The following is a 24,096-nucleotide window of genomic DNA, read 5'->3' on the forward strand; positions in this document are numbered from 1 at the left end:
ACGTTTCACGTGTAAAACAACTACATTTGGAAATTTCCCTTTCACATGTGGAATTGTAGGTTCACATGTGAAAAAAAATCAAATTTGCAGTTTCATATGTGAATTTTGTAATATAATATGTATATATTTTTGCATACATGTATATAATATTTTGCAGACACTTTTATACAAAGTGACTTACAGTACTGTGTGCATACATGTTTGTATAGGTGGCCCCAGCCAGAATCCAACCCTCACCAGTAGCCTTGCAAGAGCCATATTGAATTGAGCTACACAGGATAGCATGCATGTCACTGTTATCGAGACTTCAACGCAGTGACATGACTTGTAAATGGGCTGAGGCAGTGTACATCAGGGACATCGCTTTCAGTTCCTCTGAAAAAGAAAATAAGAGAAATGAAACGTTTTTTTTTGCGTCTTAATCTCTTATCGGTTAGGACGGGGACGGATGAAGATGTCTCCCTTAATAATTCCATGCGGTATTGAAGAATAAATTGCCAAGTGCTAGTTTGATAGATCAATTTACTCTCTGTTCTAATTGTCTCTCTTTCCCCTTTTAATATGGTGCTATTCCATTCCTCCTCTTCAGTCGAACAGCATAATCTGTGGCAGACTTGATCTGCTATTCATTTGATGTGTTGTAACACCCTGCTTCATCCCCCCTCATCAGAAGATATCTCCTCGACACCAGCAGCGAGAGGGAGAGAGAGAGACTGGGAGAGAGGGAGCAGAGCCGTTTGCTAGAAGCTATTTGCTGCTGCGCCGAATCATTTTCATGGTTATTATTAGGGCTTTAACATATCCTTTTTTATTTCAGTATCCACATAGTAAACGTACTTGTTAACGTCAATGGCCTCATGGGTGGAATGTTATTCCTATTTTTCATAATTGATAAACATGTATTTATTTTTCGCCCGAAAATCTGGTGTTTCTATGTCAAACAATTTTGTTATATTTCAGTCTTCTGTGATGTATATAAAGTGTAATATTGGGATGCAGACTCAAAATGTAACTCTCGGGGATTCCATCGTTCAACCTTTTCGTTACTTGTCCAACGCTCTAACCACTAAGCTACCTTTCCACCCCAAATATATCTGACATGATACAGATGTCTTCTTTTTTTTACCATGTGTGTGAGGTGCAGTAGCGGTGCATGGGTCAAATCACTGAGGAAGCCATGCCAAGTCAGGCGTTTTTTTTACTATGTTGTGATAATTGCGTTGTTCGCTCTATAAGCAATTTGTTCATACGCCACCTGATATACAATAAGGGCGTGACAACAAGAAGACAACAGTCACAGAGTGGCAGAATAAATTAAACTACAGATACGTTTGTTTCATCACAAAACGGGAGAGCAGCGTCTGTCCGGAGAAGTCCACAAAGCACATATTGCATACAACAGTTATATCACCTGCAGCATGGTCAAGCAAATTAATGTTTTTGACAGTTTACTAAACAGCTACTGATTTAGAACTGGAGAATAAGCGGAAATGTTTTCGTTTTTGAATACTTTTAGTGTTTGTTGTCATAGGCTACCTAGCTAAAATTTGTGTTAGCCTGACTTCCTTGCATGGGAAACAATGAACCAGCTAAGTTAGCTAGCTAGTTAATGTGAGCCAACTAGGCTACATCTAGGCTAACTTCAATTGTCTCAGGCCAGTGACACAACATATTCATTTATGTAATTGCCATCGTAATCATTGGCCTGTACAGAGAATTAAGTCAAAAACCACACATCCAAATCCCCATCTCCTTGCATGGCTTAGGAAAGGGCTGATTTAGCCCTACAGCACATCAACACAAGCAGACTAGAAACAGACACGTTTTCTCTGAAAATTACATTTCGCAAAGGAAGTGATTTTGGGTGGTCTGAAGCCAAATTCAAACTGGCCTCCCTTGAGGGGTGTTTTTCTGCACCAGGACAACCCACAGTTGAGCTCAGCTCAACGCTAATTGGCTACATATTTTATATTTGTAGCATTTGGGAGGCCAAATGCTTGCTGACCTCAATCAATCAAATGCTACAGCGGCACCATGTTATACTCTTTTGGTCCAGACAGCATCAGATTCATGGGCTACACATACTGAGACAGAGGGGAGCTGTTTCCCTCGCTCCGATGATTTCTCCAGTGAGATTCAGCCACTTGTGAAGGAAAATTATGAAAACACAGAAAGGTGAGGTGTATACTTTTGTTTCAAAGTCGATTTGTTTAAGACTACCAAGAAACACTCTGTGTGACCCTGATTCAGCCCACTGCAGTAAAAGGTTAACGCAGGCCTGTAATTCCTCACCCTCATTTACATACTGTAATGAAATATTATTGTGTTAAAACTGTTCGTGGAAAATAATTCATGGTGGTATCTTACATCTTTGGTTGGGATGTGTTTCTGTGCACAATGTGATCTCAGGACCAGGTCCCTCAAACCCCTACACTCAGCTTGAGGACCTTATCCACCAACACAAGGAACCCCTGAATTACAGGGGGGGGGGGGGGGGGGGTATTCATTTAGGAGAACAAGCACATACTCCTTCTCAGCTGGGAGGAACAATGTAGTCATGTCCTCCATAGGAAGACAATGGCATTATAGGGGTAGTGTGACACTACTGTAGGTTCACCTTGGGGGGGGTTCCTGTTCACGACCTAGCCTTCTCTCTTTGACCTCCTTCCCCTTTGTCAAAAGATTTGATTTGTCAAAACTGTGCAGCCCTGCCCGTTTATCTCTTTCAACCACATTGCATTTTCTATGTTGTGCCATAAAGTAAATCTCAAAGACCTAATTTTCTGCATTCCAACACATTGAGAGGGAATGTGTGTCTTTGTCTGTTCTACGCCACAAACAGCATGTGCAGTACTCTACACCAGAGACGCAATAAGGCTCTGCACTCCAAAACAGCTTTAGTGCCCTCCTAGACATAGCAAATGGGATGTGAGAGAGGGGAAAATAAACATTTCCGTTCACGAAAGATTGGAATCCTCTCTTTTGACCCAGAATTCTTATCCAATAAGACATGCTGTATACATATTTGTGTCCATGGGCTACAGAACAACCATGACAACTAAAGTATTTAAGAAAGCGAGACGGGGCAAATACTAACTTTCAATCCCCAAAAATACTTTTTTTGCTTGAGTTATAAAGGCGTAATAGACTGATACAGCAGTCCTGAATACAATTTCCTGAATACAATTTGAAGCCTTAAATTCCACTTAAGACTTCAACATAGATCTTTCAGATGACCAACCAGGTTTCAGCCAACTTATAAAAGAAGGGTAAGACTTTGAAACTACTCAAATACATCAAAATATACATGTTCAATGCTAAAACATTATTGGAGTGAAATTCTCATGGTCAATGGAAATATTTTTATATGTTTCCTTGGTTTGGCGTGTCTATTTATAAAATGTAAGGATTTATTTAAAATTATGATTAATACAGTCTGTGTGTTTTTTCTGCCTGCCAGACTAGCTCTAGGTCAAGAAGCCACGCTCTTAATTTCAGTAGCTAATTTGCATGAAACTGATGATTCACCCATGGCATTGCCTTCAACAAAGTTTTCAGCAGCTACTGAATAAACACTATAGCCATGTTATGAAACTTCCTGCCTGATCATTTGGATAAATCCACTGTACGATTTATATTAATCCCCTGGCGAAACAACTTCATTTCAACCAATACACTTTCACCAGCATCGCAATAACAAATCATTTCTTTGTAACAATTAAAAACCTTACTGTGATTATTTTCAATTAAGATGGTCAAAAAGAAACTTCTTTAGCAAATAGCAATTTCTCAAGAAAGAATTTTGCTCAGACCATCTGGGAGTGGTCTGAGTGGGGAGGGGAAAAGTGAAAATTAACCGTTTTTAACTGAGAGGTTTGGAACTCTCTTTCTTATTTGAGAGGTTCCAGATTGTCTAGCCCAGCTGATTTGTAGGGATCCAGATTTTGCAGCTCTTTCAGAACATAGGCTGTCTGGATTTGGGTGAGCTGTTGGCCGAGGTAGGGGTAGTCAGGTGGAAAGTATGGCCAGCCGTAGAATAACGATTATTGAAATGATGGAATATCGTAGATTTATCGGTGTTGACAGTGTTACTTAGCCTCAGTGCAGTGGGCAGCTGGGAGGAGGTGCTCCTATTCTCCATGGACTTTACAGTGTCCCAGAACTTTTTGTTATTAGTGCTACAGGATGCACATTTCTGTTTGAAAAAGCTAGTCTTAGCTTTCCTAACTGACTGAGTATATTGGTTCCTGACTTCCCTGAAAAGTTGCATATCGCGGGGGCTATTCGATGCAAATGCAGTACGGCACAGGATGTTTTTGTGCTGGTCAAGAGCAGTCAAGTCTAGGGTGAACCAAGGGCTATATCTGTTCTTAGTTCTACATTTTTTTAATGGGGCATGCTTATTTAAAATGGGGAGGAAAGCACTTTTAAAGCGCAACCAGGCATCCTCTAACGCATGTTGCTTATACATGTATTCACATGTTATCACATTAACTTCACATGTGAAATTCATGTGGTTTCTCAGAGCTCTGTCATTGCCTACTAACTGGTTCATCCCTGAAATGTATATAAACACATACTGTATGGAAAACAAGCTACATACACATCCGATAGCCTGTTTGTCTGTAGCGGGGCCTTTTGGGACTCTTAAAAATATTGATATTGTTCATATCACATACGGGCAGACTCACACTAGATTTTCCTGCGTTTTGTATATATTCCCACACTATGAGGTTGGAATAATACTGTGTAAAGGATGAAAATGCCCGTTTAGTGTAAAAGATGTTTGAAAATACCGCCTGAAATTTCAACCTGTTTTGGTGAGATGGGGTTTTTGGGTTTCCATGGTGACATCACCATGCAGTAAATTAGACCAATCTAAAATGATCTGCTGAAATTGTTGCAACCCCTATTACTAACCTGTTCAACCTCTCTTTCGTATTGTCTGAGATCCCCAAAGATTGGAAAGCTGCTACGGTCATCCACCTCTTCAAAGGGGGAGACACTCTAAACCCAAACTGTTTTGGGTATAGACTATAGACCTATATCCATCTTGCCCTGCCTTTCTAAAATCTTGGAAAGCCAAGATAACAGACAGATCACGGACCAAGTTATGAACTTCACTGGGTGGTGAAAGTGCAAAGTGAAGCATGTGATGCTCCTTTCCAATAAATATCGAGGGTCTTATTCTGGTGACACGACGATCGATGCTTGACTGCCGTAAACCAAGAGGTTGTGAGTTCAAACCCCAGGTGAGGACATGTTGAATAATAATTGAGTAAATAAACATACACAATATAATCAGGTACTGTATGTCAAATATTTAAGTTGAAAACACTGCGACCAGGTAATGGTCCGGATATCCTGAGGACTTACTTTTGTTTGCAGACATAGCCTGTGAAACTTCATGTGAAATATCCTCACCTGTGAAGTGTTCCAAAACCACATGATTTCACATGTAAAATTTCACCTTGTGAAAAAAAAGTACAAAACATGTGATTTTCCATGTGAAATCATGTGATTTTTCAGTAAGGAACAACTGAGTAGGTTGCAAACATTATGGTTGGTCACACTTGAAACATGCAGGTGACTCAGTCATGTTTCCCCTGTTGTTGCCAGTATGCAAATTGACATGTAGCATGTATGTATCGAATGATGCCGGTGTGCCATACAGTATTTGTTTATCTACACATCACCTGATGCATGTGAATTGTGTAACCACTCAGAATACTAGGCCACATCACACCTGCAAAACATGTTTCCTTGTTGTTGTTAGTTTCAGTAACTAGAGACCTGGGGGTTATCCAATCATTGACTCCCTCTGGTGATGTTATCGATGTTGGGTCGACAGTCAATGGCTGAAGCTGTCCTGTTGACTAGGTTTTCACCAACCTGCCTGGAAGGTGTCTGCTTGAGTGGCACCCGCCAGAATTAAATAGTTTATGTTGGGTATGGACTTTTAGAAATATCAAACCAGGCCTGCCTGTTGAAGCATATACAATTGCTCAAAAACGAGTAGTCAGTAAGCTATTTAAAATATTTGGGTTGGACAGAGTTAATGTTATGGGTCCAGGATAGCACAGCTGGTCTGGCATTTTTATCGGTAAGATAATAGGCCTACAGTAGACAAATGTATGCCTTGCTGCATCGGAATGACTTTTGAATAAGTTTTAGTTTTCAATTGGAAGTTTGCTCAGTTTGTTTTAAATGATCACTGGTTTGCGTATCCCACTCAACCTTCCACGACTGCATGAACGTGCGCCAGACTCGTGTGACGTCGTCTATCCAGAACGGTGGGGTGGCGTCCCGTCATATCGTTCGCCTAGCTCCCATTGGCTGACGCGACTCACCCGACACAGCTTGTGGCTGTTTTCTGCAGAGGAAGCCTGTCTCTGGTATGAGGTCTGCGCTCAGGAATGAAATAGCAGCTTTTTTTCTGCCTCTCTCTCTCTCTCCCTCCCAAAACGATGATGTGACCTAACTACGTGATAACTGTCTGAGCAGTAAGAGAGCAGCACAACTCACAGCTTCATCATTGTCGAGGTGCGAATGAACATAGTCGGTTGTCGCTAGATCATACACTTAGAACGTCTGGACATCCAAGGTAAGAAGACATCAATTCATTCTTCTTTGCTATTGTCCATTGATAATCATTGTAGTGGTTAAACAGTTTGAGAAAGACGATCTACAAAGGCCAGACTAGACACCACTTTTATTTGATATCTAGCGCAGTGGTGATATTGAACCATTGTTGTCAGTGTTAATTTAGACGAGATACAATGTATTGATGCATATCTGTGTTAGCTATGATGTATTAACGCATCTTTGTTTTTTTCCAGCACTCTAAGTGCCAAATGCCAAGACTAGAAGAACACTGTTGGAGTCGCTCCTGTGCATCTAGGGTGGAATCTAAGACTTTTTCTGGGGGAAACTGGGTCGCATCGAGAGCTGAAGAAATGATGTCCATTGTCACAACAGTGCTCAGCAATGCATATGGCTCGCTGCACAGTGTGCGAGCAGCACACTTGATCAGGCGGGGTCTCGTCCTTTTCACCGTGGGAGTAGTTCTTGCGTTGGTGCTCAACTTGCTGCAGTTACAAAGAAATGTGACTTTGTTTCCCGAAGAGGTGATGGCAACTTTGTTTTCATCAGCGTGGTGGATACCCCCTTGCTGCGGCACGGCAGCTGGTGAGTTGTCACTTTTAAACCTATACCCTGACTTAATGAGGTTGCTATATGTACTTTTAATTTTTAGAAAATTAATGTGAATTGGGCTTTTATGGGGGGTGGAATGGGGATAGTCTGCTTGTGTGTTTCATGATACCATTATATGCAGGCAGCTAACTACAGCCTGGGCTACATAATAATTTACCGCGTATTCCATCATTGTTATTGTTCTATATATGAATTGTGTAAGTGTTCTCTCAGCCATGGTGAGCGTTTTGTCTGGTGGAAACATACATTAGTATTTATATTGCCCTCCAATATTCCAATAGGCTTCACTAGAAACAGCTGGACATGGAGGGTCATTGGGGTTGTGCTTCTTTTTCATTGGCTGCTTTCATAACGGGCGAGCTGTGGAGGTGGTCCATAATTGGCTGCTGCCTCGAACATGCCACTACAGAAAAAGAGAAACAAGGAAGTCGTGTGCAGTCAGAATTTAAATAAATCATTTTCACCACCAACCCCTCCCCCATGCTGTTGAGAAGTAGGCTAGTGATTCATGCAACAACAACAAACAATACAAACGTTACAATTCAATTGGGAGACAATGATCTAACGTTTTTATTTTAGTGATACAATGTTCGAGACTTGTCTTCTCACGGTAGGTTACGGACATGGTTGTGCAAGGACTGATAGGCGAGAAATGATCATGTACCAGAAAGTAGAAAGCGATCTTGTCGTTTGTTTTAGTTTCTGTCTATTTTTATCCCAAATTGAAACTCAAAAGAAATGCACCATTTTCAAGACCATCGAACCACATGAGTCAGTTTGATTTGTATGTATGCCGTTCAGTGAGGTACTAACTCAACTGTCTTTTCTGCAGCTGTTGTTGGCCTGCTATACCCCTGCATCGACAGCCATCTAGGAGAGCCCCACAAGTTCAAGAGGGAATGGGCTAGTGTCATGAGATGCATTGCAGTGTTCGTTGGCATCAACCATGCCAGTGCTGTATCCTTTCTAAACATCAACAACTTCACAATGTGCACACTCTCATGTTGGCTACCTCCAATCTGGAAAAGGATGGATGCATATTTACACCAAAGTAATTTTATCACATCCAGAGCATAAATAAGGATGAGGGTCTACTAAATGTGTAACATATTCATAATTGAGTAGCATTCTGTGACTATTTTGATATGTTATATTGTCATTGTGCTACTTTTACAGCCCCAAAGGCAATTCATCTAGTGTCAGTGAGACGGTGGGTTGAATTCCCCACTGCATCCCTGCTTGTTTTGACTCATTGACATACTTTCCAAGTATGTATGGAACCTATAGTTGCTATAAACATATACACTGCTTGTGCCGCCCACACTGCAATGCTTTGATGTAACAATCAACAAATACTATATATATATGAGGGATTTAGTTTTTTTACTGAAGAGATACTTGGAGAGGATGACCTTGGAGAAAGATAGTGAAAGGTTGTGTCAAAGGGTACTATAGGCCCAGATTCGAGCCTGCGCAAGCAAATACTGTCTTTGTCCTTAACTGCTCCGTTTCACAGAAACTACACTTTGCCAATAATGCCCAGCTGTCCCTGACCCTGGCTGCCCTGTCCCTGGGACTGTGGTGGATGTTTGATCGCTCGAGGAGTGGCTTCGGCCTGGGCATCGGGACGGCATTCCTTGCCACCGTTATCACACAGCTGCTGGTCTACAACGGCGTCTATCAGTAAGTCAAGTCGTGCTTTTGTTTGACCACGTTGCACTGAGAAGTTAAGCCCACGCTGTATACCCCAATGCATTTTGAACTCTAATACTTAAGAGTAAGTTGAACGAAAAGTCAATGAAAAGTCATTATTACTTCAAATGTTTGTGGTACTGACTCAACTAAATGACAAGTCACTTAAACTAAAAAAAATGTAAATGATACATTACTTTTTACCCAGCATGCTCTACTGCAGGTTGATTTTGATTTGATTAATCTTCTGCTACACAAAGATAAATATCATACATTTTTCTAAATTAATCCTATAATTTAGTTCGACTTTTATGCACCCGTTTCTGAAATGGTTGTTCCGGTTTAAATGGCTTACACGGAACCAAAACCGGCTGCGCGTATACGCCAATTGTGCATAAATTTATTTTGTCCCCCCACACCAAACGTGATCACGACACGCAGGTTAAAATATCTGAGCAAACTCTGAACCAAATACATTCATTTGGGGACAGGTCGAAAAGCATTAAACCTTTATGGCAATTTAGCTAGTTAGCTTGCACTTGCTAGCTAATTTGTCATATTTAGCTAGCTTGCTGTTGCTAGCTAATTTGTCCTTGGGTATAAACATTGAGTTGTTATTTTACCTGAAATGCACAAGGTCCTCTACTCTGGCAATGAATCCACAGATAAAACGGTCAACCGAGTCGTTTCTATTCATCTCTCCTCCTTCTAGGCTTTTTCTTCTCTTGACTTTAAATTGCGAATGGCAATTTTAAAAAAATTAGGTGTATTACCGCCACCGACCTCGTTCATCTTTCAGTCACCCACGTGGGTATAACCAATGAGGAGATGGCATGTGGGTACCTGCTTCTATAAACCAATGAGATGGGAGAGGCAGGACTTGCAGCGCGATCTGCGTCGGAAATAGAACTGACTTCTTGATATTTTAATAATATTGAATAATATAGATTTCAAAATTTATTTTCCAACGCTCGTGGGTGAATAACATTTTAACTGTTGGATATTGTAACTCTTGCTGGATTCCAATATGAATTACACCTCACTTTTTGTAGTTTTTTTTGTAATATACACATTTAAAAATGTTTGGACCATCCACCCCTCTTCGGAGGACAAAAAAACGAACATTTTACAGCTTTTTCTTTTGTTGTATTTATACACACATTTGACATACATTGCACTTTTATTTTCCTACTACAGTAGTTACATAGCAAGATTAAAGTAATTTGATATACATTACCTCTGGATAGATATGACTGAAAACACTATGTATAAGTACTAACTATTATAGAACATGAGCTTTTAAACCATCCCTCAGCTACTCTCAATCCATCCCACCTACCCTCTTATGATTTCCATGGGCCATATATTTTTCAACTGTTTATTTTTCAATTACGCATCACTTCGCAAGCCAACAAAATGTGACTTGCAGGTAGGGTTGCACCAAAAGAATCCCGGGTTGGAAGATTCATGGAAATCTTCCAACCAAGAACGTTTTTAAATCTGGGAATTGGGGAAAGTTAATAAAATGTTGCTACCCTACATGAAAGCCTGATGTGGCCTGTAAAACCATGAGTTTCAGGCCACTGTATTAGGGTAAAGCGGGGCCTTATGAGAAATGTAATGTCATAAAGAGTTTTAATTATAATATTCACCTAGGAACTCTCTTGGTGAAGGCCACAGGCCTGAAAATGAACAAATGTCTCTGTCACTAACAAATACAGCCATGGGTGGTAACTCTATAATTCACTCAAATGCAGAGCACACTGAGATTATATTGGAGGCGTAATGACAACTAATTGGGGTTAACCGTGCTGACAAACTGTCAAAAAGGCATTTGCAAGATATATGATAATAATAAGATGCATTTAGGATAAGTTTTTTTTATCCAAAGTGACTTACAGTACTGCAAGACTACTTTTTGTTGTGCCTCAGTGGGAATAGAAGCCATATTGCCGACGTTGCGAGTGCCATGCTCTGCCAACTGAGCTGCACAGGACCATATTATGATATTATATTATGGTATCATTACTTGCCTTAACGTTTTAGTACAGCCAGTGAATAAAATAAGACATGGGTGTTTTTTGGGGGGGAAATATTTCCCTTGTGATTGATGTATTATTAAAGTGTGCTTTCTCGAACTGGTCTCAGTCACCTGATTCCATCAAAGAGGATCTGACAGATAAGGCATGAAAATGAAAGCAATTATTTTTTGGTGATACGGATTCCCCCATGCCTCTACACCCAATTATTGGCCCTCCTACCTGCCTATGTGGCACCTCCTCAAAAACATCATGGGGAGAGGGACCACTGTTGCTTCAGTGAGGGGCTTACAAAGAGCTGTGTTCAAAAGGCCTTGCAGCTTCTGTTGACTGAAGGGAAGAGAGAGATGAAATTGAGAGGGAGAGGATTTTATATTTCCTCATTAAACTTTAATAATGCTGCCTTCCCCCCTTTTGAGATCTGTCTTTGAAACTGTGTTTAAGTTGCCATTCCTGTTTTAAGGCTAGTTTCTATATGTCTTATTTGGGGCTGGATTTGACTATTGGGGCAGATATTTAATTTAATCGGGTGTATTTTTCTCCCTGTCTTGTAGATACACGTATCCAGACTTTTTGTATGTGCGCTCTTGGCTTCCATGCATATTCTTCTCAGGAGGAGTGACTGTGGGGAACATAGGACGCCAGCTAGCCATGGTAAGCCCTGTCCCCTATTTTCTTAGTCAAATTCTGCTGATTTGTTAGCACAGGAACACATTGAGACGGCACCTTGACATGTTCGTGCGGCACAAACTTTTGTGAGAGAAAAAGCCTGACATAACACAATGTCGGCTATAATTCCTTCATCCGGTGTACCCCCGAAGTCTGAACCTTATTCTGTGTACAGTTCTTCACAGTCACGTCCATTATACAGTTTGATTCAATTAAAGTGTGAAAACAGCATGTTGTTTTGTTTTTCGCAGTAGCGAGCCAGTCTTCTAGCGAGTCCTGGAGCCAAATGTACCAAAGGGTCATTTCCTGCTTGTTGTTTTTCAGTGCTGGTGTTTGAAATGTTGGCAGTTGGCACAAGCCCTTGCTTGCTCTTTTATTTTTCTCTCATTCTGTTTCACTCTCTCTCTCTCTCTCTCTCGCTCTCTCGCTCTCTCGCTCTCTCTCTGAGATGGATTAAGTCTGTTTACCTTTCATTCAGTCTTTTAGAGTTGCCTTTTAAATGCTTTCAAACTTGCATCTTGTGTTTCTCAACAAAGCAGCCAGCTTGTGTGTGGCAGGAACACGTTAGCACTAGAGTTCAGTCAACTGGGTTGCATTCGCTAGAAAGAAAATGGACTGAAACAGTGAGGGACTGAAAATAATTGTTCAATGTTAAATGTTTTGCTACAGTGTGCACTAATGAATATGACCATTATTATTGTATCTGATGGCTGATGATCTTTGAAATGCAAGAGAAAGGCCACAATGTATTATTCCAGTTTAGGCACAATTTAGATGTTGGCCACTAGATGGCAGCAGTGTATGTGAAAGCTTTAGACTGATGCAATGAACCATTGCATTTCTGTTCAATATGTTGTATCAAGTCTGCCCAAATGTGCCTAATTGGTTTATTGATATATTTTCAAATTCATAACTATGCATTGTCCTCAAACAATAGCATGTACAATAGACTGTAATAGATTAACAAGAATGTAAGCTTTCTGCCCATATCAGATATGTCTATATTCTGGGAAATGTTCTTGTTACTTCCAATCTCATGCTAATCACATTAGCGCATGTTAGCTCAATCATCCCACGGGGGGTGGCAGACGGCGGATACCGATCCCGTAGAGGGGCCATTTAAGAAAGAGTTGTGGTTAGGACTTACACAGCTAGACTGCATTTTTAGTGATGTGTTAATTTGAGATTTGGTTCATTATACAGTATCGAATCAGGCCAGCGATTGAACTGTTGAGAAGCTAACTCAAGTTTTTTAGTTTTCTGGCTGATTTGTTTTTTTTGTGCTTCCAGAAGTTTGAAATGACTGAAATATTGCCCTAAAAGCATTGAAAGTGCTTTTCCTTTAATCCTACATCACTAGCCTATAACTTGTTATGGAGACAGTTATATAACTGGTTATGTAGCTTTATCTCTCTTTATGTGGTTGTTGTCATGTACGTCATTTTGTCTGTAAATGTTGGTGTAATGTTGTCTTTAGCGCTCTTGAATGCAATAACAATTCCTCTATAAGACCAAATAAATGAACTGAGCCACTGCTCTAAGTTCTGGGATGTACATGTATTTTCTGGTATGTTCTACATATGCTTAACATGTGACTTGAGGCTCTGAAGGAAGGTTCTAAATCAAGAGAAATGGGAAAAGTGAGAGGGAGAACTCTCTAGACACATATACCATTTAGGGGGGGGGGGTAGCCGATGCCTTGAGGAAGGGGTATCACATTTTACTGTAACCCCAACATCAGGTAATCTTCGCACAGTTGTACCTATACGTAGGACACCATGATCCACTGTATAATAGCCCTATAGTCTACTGTCAAGAACTGTAGAACTCAGCCTTAGGTTAAAGCCATCAATAATGGTCTTCTCCAATCCCCATTGTGGGTGTTACCACTGTAGGAAGATGTCTGTTGTTTGCTGATATTGAGCATGATGTATGAACATGGGCTTTCCTCTCTCTCTCTTCAGGGTGGTGTCGAGAAACTCCACAACGACTGAACAGAGATCAGCTGAAGAGGGGAAAGGAGGAAGACTGACAATATGGAGAGCAGGCGTAACGGAGCCGAGTGTGCCATCATGGGGAGAGACAGTTTGAAAGAAAAGAGAGACTTATTTATTTTTTTACCACTTTTCTGTGTGTTATAACAAAGAGCTAGCCAGAACACTCTTGACCTAACGTGCCATGATGTCTGCACCTCTTGGTGGCCAAAATCACTTACAGTATTAGGCTAGCAGTTGCCGCTATGCTGTCTCTATTAGGATCCATATAGCATTATTCCAGAAGATAGTCGCAAAGCTATCCCTGTTAGGGTTCATATAGCATTAGGCTAGCAGTTAGACACTAGGCTATACCTGTTTGGGTCCATATAGCATTAGGCTATATGGCCTAATGATATAGCATTAGGCTATATGGCCACTAGCTCCTCCCTCACTATGGCAGGACAGTATTTGCCCTTCCAATTCTTCGAAATGAAAAGTTAACTTGTTTCAGTTTTACAGTGTAAGAGTGAACTATTAGCTTTTTGCAGGTGCGTGTGGATTTGTGCAGGTCTGTTATGGCTGAGTACAAAATTACCATAATAGGGAAACGTTTAGAGCTGTGCACTAATGTCTGACACTCACAGAGATGGCGATGACATGTATTGTGTTCCCAATATTGTAATTAACCAAGAAAAATATTTATCTGAGAAATTAGAATGCCAACACCTATAACTCCAAACCAAATATACATGAGATCACAGATGATGTGACCATGTTTTGAAAGAATGTACCATGATACTACACTAAGTAAGCATATTCATGGTTCATCGGGTTTGAAAGCTCACCTCTTGGCTGACTTTGTGGATATGGTGTGCAACCTGGAGGTGACCTATGACCCCTCAAATGAATGGCTGATTTCCAATTTAGAATTTTCCAGACTTGGCATTAAAGTTTATGATCATACATTAAGAGAAGGAGACAGGACATTTTTACTATGGCCTGCGGATTTGCAATCTGTGATTGCCTTTGTATTATAGAATTGAGTGCTTTTGTCACTACTATACCAGTTCAATTTTATTGTACATAATTATATATTGCTTACATGTATAGTCACTTCCCTATATAATCAGACAGGTATTACCTCACTATACCAATTCATTTCAATAGTTGGGGGGCTAAAGGAATAAAAGTGCAATCACATATACCTGAGCTGACTATTCTTATTTATTATTTCTGACAATAGTTAAGAGGCGAGACTCCATGGAATCATACGCAGTGTGGATATTTTAAAAAATGAGCATCCAATAAGCAATAACAGCAGCTTTTGTAAAAACAAAAGTTGTCTAAGATTACTTGCATTCTTCGACTGGATACCAATGACTATTCTCTCCATGAGGAGAAGAAAAAATAACATTGTGTCAAACTGTTTCTCCTAGTAGTTAAAACATTATTAAATGGGAATACAGATTATTTAAAAAAATATATTTTGTTATGTATAGATCACAGCGGGATTGGTTGGTATGCCTGGTTCGGTGTGAATCTTTGCTCAATTTCAGGTGTTTGTCCCAAATGACACCCTATTCTCTATATAGTGGACTACTTTTGACTAGGGGCCCTGGTCAAAAGTAGTGCACTATATAGGGAATAGGGTTCCATTTAGGATGCAATCCAGGTGTGCTGCTGGGAGAAAAGGAAGCTTTTATTATTGGGGTGTTTAAAACACCTATTATTTCAATGTGTAGAGAGTGCGAGTGTGTTTTCAGCTGTGTATCATTTTTATTACCTTGAATCCAAGTGGAAAATAAAAAGGAACTCCTAATGACGTGTGTGTATCTACATTGAGTCTACATAGTTCTGCCACACATCTTAGCAGAATGAAACCGTACAGATACAAGATTTGTGTGCACATTTTCAGCCCAATGCAAGAAGTGATTGTATGAGAGTTTACCCCTCTGGTAAGTTTGCCATCTGAAAATGTAATCGATACAAACATATAAGGTATGCAAATGAGACATAACAAAAATATAGATGCTATTTTATTCTGAATTTTGATAACCAACAAGTTGTTTTATTCTGTTTTGGAAAATACAGAAGGTAAGAGTGGAGATAGTCCGTGTCCAAAAGGTTACCCTATATTAGGCATGGTCAACTGGTGGCCTGCCCCTCTGGTGGCCTGTGGATCCATTTCCACCCTCTCAATTTGTTTTCAGGTCATAGTTGTGGTCTCAACTTACTGTTAAGAGTTAGAATAGTAGAATACACAAGGTGCCATTTAGAAATTTGGTTGTGCATCAGCACTTCTGTCAGTGTTTTGTGAAAGTATTCACCCCCCTATTTTGTTGCCTTACAACCTGCAATTAAAATAGATTCAGGGGATTGTATCATTTGATGTACAACAACATGCCTACCACTTTGAAGATGAAAAATATTTTTTATTGGGAAACAAGAAATAAGATGACGACAAAAAAATTATTTGAGAGTGCATAACTATTCACCCCCCCCAAAGTCAATACTTTGTAGAGCCACCTTTTGCAGCAATTACAGCTGCAAGTCTCCTGGGGCATGTCTCTATAAACTTTGGCACAACTAGCCACTGGGATTTCTTGCCCATTCTTCAAGGCAAAACTGCTCCAGCTCCTTCAAGTTGGGTGGGTTCCGCTGGTGTACAGCAATATTTAGGTCATACCACAGATTCTCAATTGGATTGAGGTCTGGGCTTTGACTCGGCCATTCCAAGACATTTAGATGTTTCCCCTTAAACCACTTGAGTGTTGCTTTAGCAGTATGCTTAGAGTTATTGTCCTGCTGGAAGGTGAACCTCCGTCCCAGTCTCAAATCTCTGGAAGACTAAAACAGGTTTCCCTCAAGAATTTTCCTGTATTTAGCTCCATCCATCATTCCTTCAATTCTGACCAGTTTCCCAGTCCCTGCCGATGGAAAAACATCCCCACAGCATGATGCTGCCACAACCATGTATGTATGTATATATGTATATATGTGTATGTATGTATGTATGTATGTATGTATGTATGTATGTATGTATGTATGTATGTATGTATGTATGTATGTATGTATGTATGTATGTATGTATGTATGTATGTATGTATGTATGTATGTATGTATGTATGTACAGTGGGGCAAAAAAGTATTTAGTCAGCCACCAAATCTTTGGAGGGAGTTGAAAGTCTGTTGCCCAGCAACAGCCCCAAAACATCACTGCTCTAGAGGAGATCTGCATGGAGGAATGGGCCAAAATTCCAGCAACAGTGTGTGAAAACCTAGTGAAGACTTTTGACTTTTGACAGAAAACATTTGACCTCTGTCATTGCCAACAAAGGGTATATAACAAAGTATTGAGATAAACTTTTGTTATTGACCAAATGCTTATTTTCCACCATAATTTGCAAATAAATTCATAAAAAATCCTACAATGTGATTTTCTTTTCTCATTTTGTCTGTCATAGTTGAAGTAAACCTATGATGAAAATGATGAAAATTACAGGCCTCTCTCATCATTTTAAGTGCTGACTAAATACTTTTTTGCCCCACTGTATGTATGGGGCGGCAGGTAGCTTAGTGGTTAGAGTGTTGCTGGATTGAATCCCTCAGTTGACAAGGTAAAAATCTGTTGTTCTGCCCCTGAGCAAGGCACTGTTTCCCGGGTGCCGTGGATGTTGGTTAAGGCAGCCCCAGAAGGCATTCAGTTGTACAACTGACTAGGTATCCCCCTTTCCTTATAGCCTACTTGAAGAGATTATTATGGATGAAAGAGCGAGATTGTTTTTATTTGTCAAAGGCAGCCAAATATACCCTCTATATTTATTGGAAAGGAGCATCGCCTTGCACTTTCACCACCCTGTGAAGTTCATCGCAATGTATTTAATCTGTAGCCTAATAAACTGTATGCTTTCCCGAGATGTAGTGGGAAGACCATACAACATGTCATCGTGTGATTCCAAGGCGAGGTTGCGGAATTCAATGGTGAAGTCAGCCACTGGTCTGGCCCTTTGGCAGATGTTGAACAGTTGGCTGGCCACTTCTCGTCCATCGACTGGGTGGTCGAAGACTCGTTGCAGCTCGATAGTGAAGGCTAATACGGAGCTGCAGGTTGGTGGCTGTTGTTCCCACATCACCGTTGCCCACGCCAGGGCCTTGACCGAGAGTAGAGAGATGTACGTGATCATGGCCCGATCGGTGTGGAATGAGGAGGACTGTAGCTCAAACACCAGAGAGCACTGGGTGAGGATCCCCTTGCATCCTCCCGGGTGGCCATCATAATGCTCAGGGGCTGGGATCTTGGGTTCCCAGTGCAGGTTCCCTGGAGGAACTACGGTGACGTCTGTACCACTGGGCGAGGAGATTTGGACATTGGCTCCTCCTGGGTTGAGGTTGGACTGTGGTTGGAGGGAGTCGGTAAGTGCCCGAAGGGTCTCTAATATTTGGGAGAGTTGTTCTTGCTGCCATCGCAGCAGTGCTCCTTGGTGGGTTACAATGTTCTTGATCTGGGTGATCTCTGTTGGGTTCATGTTTAGGCAGAAGCTTGCTGGGATGTGGTGAGGTTGGAACCAGGTGCAGAGAAGAGACCAGACAATGAATCAGCGGTTAAGGATAAACATAAATAGTTTACTGAGAAATGCTAGCCAAAAGATCACAGTACACTCGAAAAACAACAACCATTAAGTCTAGAAAACTCACTCAGGAAACAAATGCACACAGTAAACAGTTCAAGCTTCTGCAAAGGAAACCAGAAAATACACCTCTTTTAACAAGGAAATCATAATGTTATTAGTGTCATTAATGTATATAGGGCGGTCTCTGCTGCCCTCTAGTGACAGGTGGAACCTGGAATACAGATGAAAACTCTCTTGGTAAATAGTGTGGTCTACAGTTTATCATGAGATACTCTACCTCAGGTGAGCAAAATCTCAATACTTTCTTAATATTAGATTTCGTGAGCCAGCTGTTATTTACAAATAGACACAGACCACTACCCCTTGTCTTACCGGAGGCAGCTGTTCTATCTTGCCGATGGACCGAAAACCTAGCCAGATGTATGTTATCTATGTCGTTGTTCAGCCACGACTCGGTGAAACATAAGATATTACTGTTTTTAATGTCTGGTTGGTAGGATAGTCTTGATCAGAGCTCATCCATTTTGTTATCCAATGATTGCACGTTGGCTAATAGGACTGATGGTAGAGGGGGATTGCCGTCGGATCCTTACAAGGCACCCCAACCTATGTTCCAGATGTCTCTGTCTCTTCTTCATCCGAATGACAGGGATTTGGGTCTTGTCGGGTGTCTGAAATAAATCCTTCGCGTCCAACTCGTTAAAGAGAAAATCTTCGTCCAGTACGAGATGAGTAATTGCTGTTCTGATATCCAGAAGCTGGTTTTGGTCATAAGAGACTGTGATTTTACCTGATTTATTTGATATTAATGGTTAACAATTGATATTTAACTAATAATACTACATTTCTGCCCTACTAATGCTGTGTTTTTATGGTCTCCACTCTAGTTCCCTGCAGCTAATCTGGGCGTATGGTCACTAGAGATGGCTTGAGCTGACAAATTAGTGAAAGACTACATTACATAGACAAGATGTGGTGGGTGTAACCAAGATAGAGATAGCTTGGAAGAGTTTAGAACAATCCCTCATTGTCTCAAAATCATCCTTGCATCTGGGAGACTAAACCAGGGTGGGGTTAAGATAACCCCCCACCCCACCCCGTGCAGATGACCACAGGATAAACCCAAAGTGGTTTATGGTGCCCCCAATCTGCCATGGGCGGGGTGGAACCAGCCATGACTAAGCATTCTTTGTGTCAGCTCTATAAGAAACCGCATTTTCTGTAAAGGTTAGTGTACTCGGCCCAACAGTCAAGAGTGTTGGGTTGACTAGTCTCATTATTGCAATAATTAATCGATATTGAATAAAGATGATTGTTTGAAGAAATGACAAAGTCTCTCTCACTTGTATAGAATGTTCCACCACAAGACGGTGGCAGAAACATTATGTACAAAGTAAGTTCAAAATAACGCAAAAAACACACACAATAGCACAATTGGTTAGGAGCTCGTAAAAAGGCAGTTATCTCTTTATCTTAATATGGCAGAAGCAATCGGGCCTGGGCAGAGTAGGGATTAAAATATTTTTTTGTGGCCCTCACCCCATCAAAGTTGCACATCCCTGTGTTATGTAGTGCAATATATAGGGAATGGGGTGTCATTTGGGACACATACTACGAATAGCTCCCATGGTGCTGCCCTTCAACCTTTACCTGCTAAGCTGATGCTTACAGTGCCTTGCGAAAGTATTCGGCCCCCTTGAACTTTGCGACCTTTTGCCACATTTCAGGCTTCAAACATAAAGATATAAAACTGTATTTTTTTGTGAAGAATCAACAACAAGTGGGACACAATCATGAAGTGGAACGACATTTATTGGATATTTCAAACTTTTTTAACAAATCAAAAACTGAAAAATTGGGGGTGCAAAATTATTCAGCCCCCCTTAAATTAATACTTTGTAGCGCCACCGTTTGCTGCGATTACAGCTGTAAGTCGCTTGTGGTATGTCTCTATCAGTTTTAAACATCAAGAGACTGAATTTTTTTCCCATTCCTCCTTGCAAAACAGCTCGAGCTCAGTGAGGTTGGATGGAGAGCATTTGTGAACAGCAGTTTTCAGTTCATTCCACAGTTTCTCGATTGGATTCAGGTCTGGACTTTGACTTGGCCATTCTAACACCTGGATATGTTTATTTTTGAACCATTCCATTGTAGATTTTGCTTTATGTTTTGGATCATTGTCTTGTCCTTCTGTAGCTCAGTTGGTAGAGCATGGCGCTTGTAACGCCAGGGTAGTGGGTTCGATTCCCGGGACCACCCATACGTAGAATGTATGCACACATGACTGTAAGTCGCTTTGGATAAAAGCGTCTGCTAAATGGCATTTTTTTTTTTTTTTTTTTTTTTTTGGAAGAGAAATCTCTGTCCCAGTCTCAGGTCTTTTGCAGACTCCTTCAGGTTTTCTTCCAGAATGGTCCTGTATTTGGCTCCATCCATCTTCCCATCAATTTTAACTATCTTCCCTGTCCCTGCTGAAGAAAAGCAGGCCCAAACCATGATGCTGCCACCACCATGTTTGACAGTGGGGATGGTGTGTTCAGGGTGATGAGCTGTGTTGCTTTTACGCCAAACATAACATTTTGCATTGTTGCCAAAAAGTTCAATTTTGGTTTCATCTGACCAGAGCACCTTCTTCCACATGTTTGGTGTGTCTCCCAGGTGGCTTGTGGCAAACTTTAAACGACACTTTTTATGGATATCTTTAAGAAATGGCTTTCTTCTTGCCACTCTTCCATAAAGACCAGATTTGTGCAATATACGACTGATTGTTGTCCTATGGACAGAGTCTCCAACCTCAGCTGTAGATCTCTGCAGTTCATCCAGAGTGATCATGGGCCTCTTGGCTGCATCTCTGATCAGTCTTCTCCTTGTATGAGCTGAAAGTTTAGAGGAACGGCCAGGTCTTGGTAGATTTGCAGTGGTCTGATACCCCTTCCATTTCAATATTATCGCTTGCACAGTGCTCCTTGGGATGTTTAAAGCTTGGGAAATCTTTTTGTATCCAAATCCTTCACAACAGTATCTCGGACCTGCCTGGTGTTCCTTGTTCTTCATGATGCTCTCTGCGCTTTTAACGGACCTCTGAGACTATCACAGTGCAGGTGCATTTATACTGAGACTTGATTACACACAGATGGATTGTATTTATCATCATTAGTCATTTAGGTCAACATTGGATCATTCAATGATCCTCACTGGACTTCTGGAGAGAGTTTGCTGCACTGAAAGTAAAGGGGCTGAATAATTTTGCACGCCCAATTTTTCAGTTTTTGATTTGTTAAAAAAGTTTGAAATATCCAATAAATGTCGTTCCACTTCATGATTGTGTCCCACTTGTTGTTGATTCTTCACAAAAAATACAGTTTTATATCTTTATGTTTGAAGCCTAAAATGTGGCAAATGTTCGCAAAGTTCAAGGGGGCCGAATACTTTCGCAAGGCACTGTAAGTGTAATAACAGCTCCTGAGTAACCCAGTGAGTCATCTCTATCTCTGGTTGTGCAAGGGCAAGGAGTATTAAAGGGACAAACTGTAGCATAGTTAGAGTATTATAAGGACAAACTGTAGTATTATAGAGGAAGAAGAATACTTTGTCCATCATTCAGAGAATGTATTTCTTCTCTTCCCATTCTAACTCAATCTGGCATTGAACTCCATGTTTGTTTACAAGACTGGATGACAATAATTATTCCTGCCACTTAATTACTATGTGTCAAGATGGCTTCCACAAAACAATGGTTTCCAAAAGTGCTGGGGCATCAGCGCTCGATTAGCCTGGATTGTTATTGTTGTGTCTGCGGCAGGGGAAACTGAATAGAGCAGGACAGTCTTTTGTCTGAGGCCCCTGTCACAGGCTCGACTACCATTATAATGTACTCAGCTTTTTTCCCCTTTTCTCTCACTCCCTGTCAACCCTCCCCCTCGCTGAACTTATATACCCCTGCCTGTCACTAGGATCACTATCATAAGAGGGGGAGCACCCCCTCCCCAATCTGCTCCCCCCTCCTGACACGCCTTTCTGGAGAGCAGTCTTCTATTTATACCTAGCAGGGGACTGACAGTTAACCTTTTGCACTGGGGACATTTCTGGGAGTGAGGCCAATTTTCAGGCCGGATTCAGCCCTCGTTCTGAGAGCGTTGCGTCTCTCCCGACAGGGCAGCGAACCAGCGCCACACGCCACGGCTACGTTTCCCCTCTTAATGTCTCCCCCTCCACTCAGTCAGAATAATTGGCGTGGCGTCAACCCTTTTCATTTCCACCCAGAGCTGACTGAAGGACTCCAATAGACAACCGCTCTCTGCCAACACAAATCTCTCTCTCTCTTTCCTCTGCCTCTCTCTCTCCTCTGCCTCTCTATCCCCCCTCTGTATCACATCATTCTCTCATACATTAGCAGTTAGAAAACAACAAAGGTCCTGATACAGTGCCCTGAGGGCCAACTTAACCCAACACTTGACAGTTGGGCTGTACGTAGTATGGTACAATATTATTCTCCATCCACCTCAAGTGGAGTCAAAGCCAACCGCATGTTAACATGTCAGTGTGCTCCAGAGAGCCTTACTGTGCTAGTTCTAATAATTGTGAGTGTGATATCATTTTGTACCTGTTTATGTACAGTACACAGGACCATAGCTACGTATAAGGAGAGAAAGATCCGGATCTAGTAAAAAAAAATGTTTAGGAACTCACTCGGGGTCTCAACTTACTGTTGAGAGTTACAATAGTAGAAAACACAAGTAGTGTCATTCCGAAACTTGGTAGTGCATCAGCAGTTTTCCTCTTGTTATATGTTACTCACTGACAGTCACTCAATTAGCCCATGTCAGTAAAAAAATGTAGTGGAAAATTTGTCCATCTATACTTGTAGCATTCATGACCAAATTATCGACTGGGCACGCAGGGCACATGCCCTGGGGCACTGACCTCCAGGGAGCCCCCTTTGATTTTCTTATTTACTCTCACTGAGATATATTCACATGGCATAAATCATGGCAAAATGTCTAGAATTGCAGGAAATTTGTTTTAAAATGAATTAATCATTTATTATTAAACGTTTATGGCACTTTTCATTACATACAGAATCTCAAAGCATATGTTAAGCAAAATAAACAAGAAGTCATTAAATATAGGCTACAACTGTAGCTAGATCATCTAGATCAAGTCTGAGTGCTTCTTGAAGCCTCCATCATGAGAGGATCTGGAAGCTCATAACTAGATGGTCAGCGGAGGTGTTGGACAGTTCAGCATGTCCAAGAGCAGGTAGGCAGGCAGCCTGATGTCATCTGGTCGTCTCCGCCGTCTGCCGATTCCCTGTATTGGGACTCTGATGAAGTTTTAGCTCGCCACATACTACACCCCACTCCCTACTTCAGAAGATGCATAGGCTCCTCTTGGGTCACTGTTGGGGAAAGAAAAAAAAAAGTCAGGTGTAATTCAAATGAAAACATACACCTTCTAGCTAGCATTAGCTAGCTTGTTAAAGACACTGATTTTCATCAATTTACAGGCAGGAATCCAATTCATGATATCAAGACTTGATCTGCACTCATTTAGCTATTGAATAATAAACCATTTATCAAACTACTTATATAAAATATATTAAATATGTACAGAATTTACTCTGCCTAGGCTGCCACTAGGCGCCATGGCAATTTCTCCCTAACACATGGCAAAATGTGTGGATTTGCAAGAAGATTGCTGTAAAACTGCGACAACAAAAATTCTGTAAAGCAAACTTATTTGGTTACCTTTTGTTAATAAAATACTTTTTCTGCTAACAGATCGCTCTGTAAGTATTAAATTATAGTTTTTAATCCCAGTGCTGCGTTAATGTGAACGAATGTGTAGCTGTTAATTGTATAGCTAATTGGCTAT

At 41.0% G+C, this 24,096-nt stretch overlaps 1 protein-coding gene and 1 long non-coding RNA gene across 3 annotated transcripts in view; one reads left to right on the forward strand and one right to left on the reverse strand.

The window, feature by feature from the left end:
- The first annotated feature begins 6,346 nt into the window (after positions 1-6,346).
- Positions 6,347-15,413, forward strand: LOC123991098 (insulin-induced gene 1 protein-like). 2 transcript variants are annotated; one of them, XM_046292302.1, is made up of 6 exons: positions 6,347-6,604; positions 6,840-7,188; positions 8,048-8,172; positions 8,732-8,898; positions 11,501-11,600; positions 13,580-15,413. In XM_046292302.1, exons 2-6 carry the CDS (start codon positions 6,855-6,857, stop codon positions 13,607-13,609), a joined length of 756 nt encoding a protein of 251 aa, XP_046148258.1. In that variant the 5' UTR covers positions 6,347-6,604; positions 6,840-6,854; the 3' UTR covers positions 13,610-15,413. The 2 variants fall into 2 exon arrangements, with proteins under 2 accessions (XP_046148258.1, XP_046148259.1); XM_046292303.1 differs by lacking the exons at positions 6,347-6,604; positions 6,840-7,188 and adding an exon at positions 7,670-7,825.
- A 7,877-nt stretch (positions 15,414-23,290) lies between these two features.
- LOC123991100 overlaps positions 23,291-24,096 on the reverse strand; it is a 45,983-nt gene continuing 45,177 nt past the window's right edge. The window contains exon 5 of the long non-coding RNA XR_006830753.1: positions 23,291-23,620. This is a non-coding gene — a long non-coding RNA (uncharacterized LOC123991100). The remainder of the gene's footprint in view (positions 23,621-24,096) is intronic.

This window comes from Oncorhynchus gorbuscha, linkage group LG12 (genome assembly GCF_021184085.1).
Source record: "Oncorhynchus gorbuscha isolate QuinsamMale2020 ecotype Even-year linkage group LG12, OgorEven_v1.0, whole genome shotgun sequence".
NCBI classification, from domain to species: domain Eukaryota; kingdom Metazoa; phylum Chordata; class Actinopteri; order Salmoniformes; family Salmonidae; genus Oncorhynchus; species Oncorhynchus gorbuscha.